General features: G+C 48.0%; 1 protein-coding gene across 2 annotated transcripts in view; it reads right to left on the bottom strand.

The window, feature by feature from the left end:
- Window positions 1-2698: 2698 nt before the first annotated feature.
- Window positions 2699-8408, bottom strand: part of NIBAN1 (niban apoptosis regulator 1) — a 116485-nt gene continuing 110775 nt past the window's right edge. For both annotated transcript variants that reach the window (XM_036442847.2, XM_036442848.2), the window contains 2 exons: window positions 7444-7555; window positions 2699-4576 (listed from right to left, as the gene is read on the bottom strand). In XM_036442847.2, the coding sequence (XP_036298740.1) occupies window positions 3492-4576; window positions 7444-7555 (1197 nt within the window). In that variant the 3' untranslated portion in view covers window positions 2699-3491. The remainder of the gene's footprint in view (window positions 4577-7443; window positions 7556-8408) is intronic.

The following is an 8408-nucleotide window of genomic DNA, read 5'->3' as shown; positions in this document are numbered from 1 at the left end:
TTTAAGTTCATTGGCTTTGTACAGTGACCCAAAACAAAACAAAACAAAACAAAGCAAAATAAAAATCAAACCACAGTGTCCGTTTGTTTTTTCTTGAAGTTGCAGGCTCCAGAAGCCAAAGCCCAACCCTGTTTGCTAGCCTTATGGTAAAGGGAAGGCACAGACAGCCACTTTTCCTACCGAGTGAAACGGTATTATTTCGTCAGTGATGTCTTTCCCTTCCCCATTTAAAACGGCTGTGTAGCACATGTCATTTAGCACTTATCCTATATAATAAAAGCATAGTATGCAAATTGATCGGAAGTTGTCTGGGGCAGGACTGGCTGGGGGAAGGGAGGGAGGCCCCTGACCACAGCAGGCAGCCACTAGAGTCCCTACCAGTGCATGAATTTTGTGCGCTGGGCCTCTAGTAAAGAAATAAAGTCACCTGTCTCAGAGAATTGTGAAACCCCTCGAACTCACTGACTGCAACCTGGAGGTTGCAAAAGCAGACTTGAGAATCTTCTTAATCAAATGGAGAAGATCAAGCCTAAGGACCTGCAGTGTTTCGCACTCAGCCCCTTTACAAAGCTTTTGGACAAGTTGGAACCTTATCCCTGTGGTTCCCTCCAATTTTTTTTTTTAAAAAAAAGAGAATTTACTCTCCATAATGCAAGGAGCTACCATCTCAGCTCCAAGCTGCAAAGGAGAAAATGATGAGCTAATTTTTTTTTTTTAAAAAGAAAAATATTATTTCTTTGGGAAAGGTCAATAGTAACGTAACTCGTTTCAAGTTACAGAATTTTTGCCAAAGCCCGTGTCCTGAGGTTTCATGCATTTCTGCAGATTTTCCCCAATGCAGCTCTCCTACTGCTCACAGAAATCACGATGGCCTCGCTCCAACCCGCAAACCACTGGAGCAATACAAAGAAGTCCGAATGAAAAGCAACAAACGCGTGGTCATCGGAATTTACTCCACCCAGCGTGTTAAAGTGAATAAGGAATATTCTAAATGCACTTTGGTTTCCGGTTCCATCTAAATATGGAACAGTCACCCTGCAGAGTCCCGTGAACCTGTCATTTGAGAAATGTGTCCAGAAAAGTCCTTTGATTGTGTTCTCAAGTGCGTCCTCCCACTCAGTGCCCGGCCCCCCAGGGCCCACAGAAGGGGGAAGGCAGGGCACTGGTGCTCACCCATCCAATGCAGGGAAGCGGGCCCTCCTCTAAGGCTGGGAAAAAGAACTCTGCTTCCAAGGGTTCGAGAAGCTCCTGCGTGGCGGTGGCCGGCCTGGGCTGTGGCCTCCTCCCTCGCCACCGTTCTCCTGGAGAGAAGGCCGTCCTTGGCAGGGCCGGCCGCTGCTCCTTTGGCTCCTTGCCTTGCTGGGTAGAGCATCTGACCAGGTGGCCATCTGCCCTTTGCACTTGATGGAAGGAAAGACTCCCCAAGGGCAGAAAGTACAATTAAAATAATAATAAAATAAAAAAAAGTCTCGCTGGCTGTCAGCAAGCATCAAAGAGCCCCAGGAGACGAGCTGTACGTGTCGGGTGCTCACATGTCCCAAGCAGCCTGGCCCCGGCCAGTTGCTGGCGAGGCACTTGCACTGCATGTGACTTGAAGAGGCAGAGAGCCAGGAGTCCAGGCTGAGCATAGGGTGACTCAGCCCTAGTTTCTGTCCTCGAAGGGAACAGCCCCTGGAAGAGACATAACTTCCATATTCCACGCCAACTGCAAGGATCTGAGCGAGTGCTGGGCGTTACCGGGACCAGGGACCGTCTGGATCTGTACGGAGACCCTTCCTAGCCGTGAGGGTCTAAGCACGTAAAGAACGTTGTCATAGGAGAAACTATGTTGATACCGATCCTCTTTCATCCCTAAGGACCTAGAAATCCAAGAAATTCTTCATGGGGAGCTGGAGAGGGAGGTATTGGAATTCCTGCTTACATGGTCAAGCTCCGGGACACATCCTCTAAGGAACTGAGATAAGCTTACAAGCTGATGATGATCAACACGAGCTCCAGGGACATGTGTTGGGATCTGATATGGACACCTGTGGGAGGAAGTAGGAAGGTGTGGTACTGGGACTGAGGCTTTCAGGAATTAAACTGGTGTTTTCTGAAGGACAACAGGACACTCCTTTATTCAATCTTTTGCCGGCCCAGTCCACCTTGAACGTTAAAACGGCAGGTCACAATCGATGTAGAAGATGTCTTTGTGTCTATTTCTGCTAGAGTATTAGTTCTGGACGGATCTTTGTAACCGCCGATCTCCAGCACCGGGGACGCAACGGCCTCAACCAGCTAAATGACTGAGCAAGTGGTTTCTACTTTTGGTAACAGCTTCAGAACTTGATGGCATGTATATATACCTTGGCTTTTTTTTCTTCTTCTTCTTCTCTCTCTCCCTCTTCTTCTTTCTCTCTTCCTATTTTCCTCCATATTTCTTATTCATTTTCCCCCCATATATTCACTTTATTTCCTTCTGGTAGTGAAGCAGGACTGTTTTAATGGAAAGACAGGAAGCTTTCATGCCATCACAGAAAATATATTATTTGAATTCCCTTGGGCCTTTTAATGTATACTGAACAAGGCACCTTTTCTCTCTTCTTCTTCTTCTTCTTCTTCTTCTTCTTCTTCTTCTTCTTCTTCTTCTTTCTCTCTTTCTTTCTCTCTTTCTCTCTCTCTCTCTCTCTCTCTCTCTCTCTCTCTCTCTCTCTCTATCGAGGCCTAACACAGCTTGTGGCATAGAGTATCTGTTTCGATAACATGTGTTTAATTGGTAGACTTTATGCCCAATAATTCAGCTAAGCTCTTTATCTGCACAATTTAAGGCTAATTTGGAATGCTTAAAATATGCCAGGGTAATTTTCATCTGAGTTTCCCCTAAAGGTGATTAATGAATAAGAATTAACGAATCAATTCACAGGGCATTGAGAGCAGATTCAGTACCAGGCACAGACGGTTGCACAGACCACAGCCTTCCCCTGCTTCTGCCCAGCTTCCCCGAGCTCTCAGGCCCCGTGGGGCTGCCCACAGCTGTGGTGCCTGGGTCCACCACCCACCCTTCCCTGCAGCCTGACCGTGGGCAAAGGCCGCGTCCCTAAGAGACAGTGAAGTCCGTATAGGAGACGGTGAAGTGGGGGTTACAGCATCGATTTGCGTTCTTACAAAGAATGGAAATGCCTTGAAGTGCGTTAGAAGAAACGGAGAGTGTATTGAAAACCATGCTCCTGCTCTTTTCTCTGTCCCCACTCCCTCCCCGGGGCACCCTCAGCTGCCTACGAAAATGCTAAAGCGGTCACTCATGGCAGAGCAGCTCCATCCCACAGGGCTTGCCTCCGTGCTCACGCCCCGTGTGCAGCCCCTCTGATTTCATTCTACAAGTTAAGGAAGGACGTAATACTTTTTTTTTTCTTTTTTGTCTTTTTTAACAGTCCCATGCACCCCTAAGTGTACCCATCATGAACCCGTTGGCTGGGTTTGCTCATAGAGACACTTTTGCCAAATGGTCCCTTTCACTCCTCCGAGGGCTGCTCTGGGGGACTCTCCCTCGCATCCTCCTTCTGTGGACCTAGGATGTCGGTGTTTGGCACGTCCTCCACCACCCACTGACACTCGTACACACGGGGACTCTTAACCTCCTCAGCAGCCTGGGCCGGGCCACTGGTCCCTCCGACCGCTTCTTCCACGGAGCCCTGGCTCTCCCCGGGGCCCATGGGGTCAGAATTTAAAATGCAGCCTCCCTCTGGCATGGCCTTACCTCCTTCATGGGCGTCCCTCCCAGTGGGATCCCCGGCCTCTGCCTGCTCTTCTGTGGGGCCTGGGCCGCTGGGGGCCTGGCTGAGCCCCCCGCAGGCTGGCTGAGCCTCTGCACATCCCCCTGACTCCACCCCAGCCGCCCCTGCCTCGGCCTCGGCCTCTGCCTCGACAGCTGGAGCATGGGCCTCCTTCTCCCTGACTCCACCGTCTTCACTGGCGTCCTGACGGGAGGCGGCTGCTGGAGCGACCTCCGTGTGGATTTGGGTCGTTTCCTCCTCTTTTTCCATTTCTTGGGGAACAGGGGTCTCCTGATGGGCATCTTTTTCAGTCTCGAGGGTGGCAGGCGCCACGGGTACTTCGACGGTCACGGTCAACAGATTTCTGAGCTCCTGCAAGGAGCACGAGGCAGAGATGGATGGCGGCTCCTGGGGGGCGGCGGCTTCTCCATCCGCAGGAGTCCCCGCTGCAAACTCCAGCTCCGATGTGTGGGAGCCCCGGGCTCCTGCGGTGTCCTCTGCGGCCGCGGGGCTCACGACAGGGTCCCCCGGGCCTGAAGGAACCCCCTGCGCATCCCCACCCGGGAGGGAAAGGCTTTCTCCCGGGGCCGGCGGGCCAGGGGCCCCAGGCAGCTGCTTCTCCTCTGGCTCCGGGAACACGTCGTTACTCGGGGCCTCACCGTGGGCAGCGCCCAGCAGAACGGCCGAGGCCCGCCGGGCGGGGCTGGCCTGGTTGGAGCCCACGGGGGTCTTGAGGTCGGTCAGGCTGGACACGCTCTCACTGGGCAAGGCCACGTTGTCTTCAAACAGGTTGTGTTTCTTCAGGATGGCAGCTTCCTTTATCACTGCGACACCAGAACACAAAACAACAGGACGTGAGCGCCCTGCCCTGGCCAATCGGCTTTTCTTGATTTTATTTATTTATTTATTTATTTATTTATTTATTTACTTGTTTGTTTGTTTGTTTGTTTAACCAAAAGCCAAACTCCTGCCCTAACCGGTTTGGCTCAGTGGTAGAGCATTGGCCTGAGGACTGAAAGGTCCCAGGTTCGATTCCAGTCAAGGGCATGTACCTTGGTTGTGGGCACATCCTCAGTAAGGGCTGTGCAAGAGGCAGCTGATCGATGTTTCTCTCCCATCGATGTTTCTAACTCTATCCCTCTCTTTTCCTCTCTGTAAAAAATCAAATAAAATACATTAAAATATATATATAATACTGATTTCAGAGAGGAAGAGAGAGGGAGAGATAGAAACATCAACCATGAGAGAAAATCATGCATGCCCCCCACTGGGGATCAAGCACACAACCCAGCAATCGAACTGTAACCTCCTGGTTCATAAGTCTACACTCAACCATTGAGCCACCACAGCCAATGTCACAAGCATTTTTAACAAAAACATTGTCGATACATAACTAAATGGCTGTAAGGCAAATTTGTTGTTAAAAAAAAAAAAAAGATAAAAATCTGGTTGACAGTGTGGGTTTTTGTGTTGCTCTGTTTTTATTTTTTGTCCATTTGGTTTCATTTCTCCATTGGCAAAGAAGTGGAGAACATAAATAGTAGTGGTCTTAAAATAGTTAGCATTTTTTTCTGGGTGGTGATGATTCTTGCCCCAAGAGCTAGCTGGTTGCTCATCTTGAAACACTAAATTGGGGAAAGAGAGGCACTAAGGGCCTCTGAGAGCACAGAGTTGAGCCCACATTTCCTGTAGAACCAGGACCAGACCTTGTGTACAATCTACAAAACAAAATCAGCTATTTGCCCAGGATTGCCGTGAATCTATGCACATTTGTAATGAATTCAAATATTTTGTATTTTGCAATGAAGTCTTTCTAATTTGGTGATTCAGTTTTAATGTACCTTTTTTATTTGTCATAATTTTATCCTTTTTTTTTTATGACAAAATTGCCTTTCAGCCAATTAGTTATGAGGAGAAAAAAAAATGTTTGTGGCAAAATGCTTGCATCTAAGATGCTAGGGCAAAACTAACCAGGCATTCCAAAAGGAGGCTCTGCCCACCCAGCTCCATCTCAGAGGCCTCTGAGGAGGAAGCACACTGATGAGGACAGCAGTGGCATTTTTGTCACTAGGCCTTTGCTTATGGCTGTGCAATGCCCGACAGTGTCACCTCCAAATGGGAGCCCCTGACATGAGAGACAGCGTAGGCCTGCATAGTCAGCATAATAATTTCCCAGCAGCTAGCAGGAGAGTGTCCTGCTCTCATAAAATCAGCCTATGGTGGTTATATTTGGACAGAGAGCAGTCCAGGGTCTGGAGCCTTTCTCTTTTCTTTTTGTAAATAAGCACTTACTTTATTGCCATTGTTACCATTTTCCTTCTTAGCTTAGACAAATTAGTTCTTTATCATAATTGAAATTTTTTCAATTAGAGTTTACATTCAGTATTATTTTGCATTCGTTTTAGATATACAGAATAGAGCTTAGACATAAGCCCCAATATTTCTAGCACCCACCTAGCCCCATATATAGTTATTACAATATTATATTACCTAATAATAAACATGCTAATTGACTGTACCTTTGCAATGCCCACAGCCAATCAGGAGTGAGTAACCAACAAAGATGGTGGTGAATTTGCATATGTGGCCACTCTGGGCCTCTGGGCAGCGTAGGAAGGTAGAAAGGTGGCTCCGGACCAGAGGGAAAGCAGTGCCAGCAGCCAGGGAAAGGAAGGCCCATTCTGGCGCAGATCTTTATGCATCAGGCTTCTCGTTGACTATCTTTCCTATGCTGTACTTTACATCCCTGTGACTATTTTGTAATTACCAATTTGTGTGTATTTTTTATTGAATTTATTGGGGGTAACATTGGTTAATAAAATTATATAGGTTTCAGGGGAAGGTAGCCTTTTTCTAACTCACCCCTAGGTGCTGTAGTGGGCCGGCAGTGGCCTTGACTGTGCCCTTCCCAGCGAGTCCTTCCCTTTACATTCTTATCTCACTGGATCCCCTATGAGGGGCTACTGCGACCTGACCCAGGGCCTGTGCGTGGCCAGCGTTCCTTGTGGAGGGGTTTTGTGATGCTTAGCATCCTCCCCATGGAGATCAGGTGCGTTTCAGGCCTACACTTTAATGGGTGACCCTCCATATCTCCATCAAAGTTTTCCTGGCCACACTCCTGTCCTGAGCAAGGCCTGCCTCCACAGCGGGCATTGGAGTCCTGGTAAGCCTCCCAGCGCCCTGTGCCATCACCCTGTGTCCTTTTCTGCCCCGCTGCAGCTGCGAGGAGGTGAGGAATGTGCCTGGAGAGTAGCTGCTCCTGGGATCACCTCCTCCCGCTCTGGGCGGGGTCCCGAGCCTGTGGCTAAGAGGAGCCCTTTTTCTTTTGTTCTGTCTGGAGCAGCTGTAGGAAGACAGCTGTTCATAAGTTTAATCTCTCCCAACCTCAGTTTTCTAATCCAAAAACGAAGTTCAAGATGTCCATCTCACTGAGTTCTTATTTGTAACGACAGAGAAAGACTGGTATTTATTTTATACATACATACATACATACATATATATATATAACGGACTGGTATAGTGTGTGCTTGCTCAGTCAGGGTGAGTGTCCCTTCTCTGTCTCCTCAGCAACATCAATTTCCCCGTTCCTTTTCAAACCTGTGAGCAAACCAAGCTGGCCATACTGGGCCTCCTTTCTGGGGTGCTCCCCTCTCTCCAGAGTTCCCTCTGGCATCAGGTGAACCTCCCTCACCTTTCAGGGTTTCATCAAGGAGCATCTGATGTAAAATCTCCTCGTACACGTTCTCCACATGGATCATGTTGGTGTGATCAGCGAAGATGAACTGCTCATATTTCTGAAGTTCCTGGAGAGCAAGAGACAGAGGGCAAGGCATGAGATGCCAGTTCATGGAGGAGACATGGCTTTCATACCCATGTCTCTCTCTCTCCCTCTCTCCCCATTCTTCCATTCTAAGAATCAATGGAAAAAATATCTTAGAGTGAGGATTCACAACAACAAAAAAGAACGTGTCCCACTACCAACCCCCTGTGGTGCCACTCTTTATGCACACAGTGGGAAGACCCAGAGATTTGATCATCTCAAGGGCTGTCACTGAGTCTGGGGCCCTCCTTTTTTTCATAACCAACGTCTTTTCTTCTTCCTTTTTAAAAAATATACCAACAGTACTTTCCAAGGTATATGCTGCACACAATACAATGCAAACATTTTAAAAGGACAGCTCAGTCCTACCCAGTTAGGCTCAGTGGATAGAGCATCAGCCTGTGGACTGAAGGGTCCTGGGTTCGATTCTGATCAAGGGTACATGCCTATGTTGCGGACTCAATTTCCAGTAGGGGCATGCAGGAGGCAGCCAATCAGTGATTCTCTCTCATCACTGATGTTTCTATCTTTCTCTCCCTCACCCTTCCTCTCTTAAATCAATAAAAAACATATCTTAAAAAATGTACAGCTCAATTATTTTAAAAAGATGAAATCATAAGCCAAATCAAGACAGAGGAGATCACTCCCATGCTTTTTCCTAGTCTAATCCTCCAGAGGTAAGCACTGCTCTGATATCTATCACAAGAGCTCAGTTCTTTTTGTTCTTAAACTTAGTTCTTCTTGCTCTTGAACTTTATGCGAGTGCAACTGTCCATTCTTTTGGGTTTGTTTGAGATTCATCCATTTTGCTGCATGTATCTGTAGCTTGTTCCCTC

The sequence above is a fragment of the Pipistrellus kuhlii genome, unplaced genomic scaffold (assembly GCF_014108245.1).
Source record: "Pipistrellus kuhlii isolate mPipKuh1 unplaced genomic scaffold, mPipKuh1.p scaffold_m20_p_18, whole genome shotgun sequence".
Taxonomy (NCBI): Eukaryota; Metazoa; Chordata; class Mammalia; order Chiroptera; family Vespertilionidae; genus Pipistrellus; species Pipistrellus kuhlii.
The sequence above is the reverse complement of the archived record's forward strand: the minus strand, read 5'-3'. Positions and strand labels throughout refer to the sequence as shown.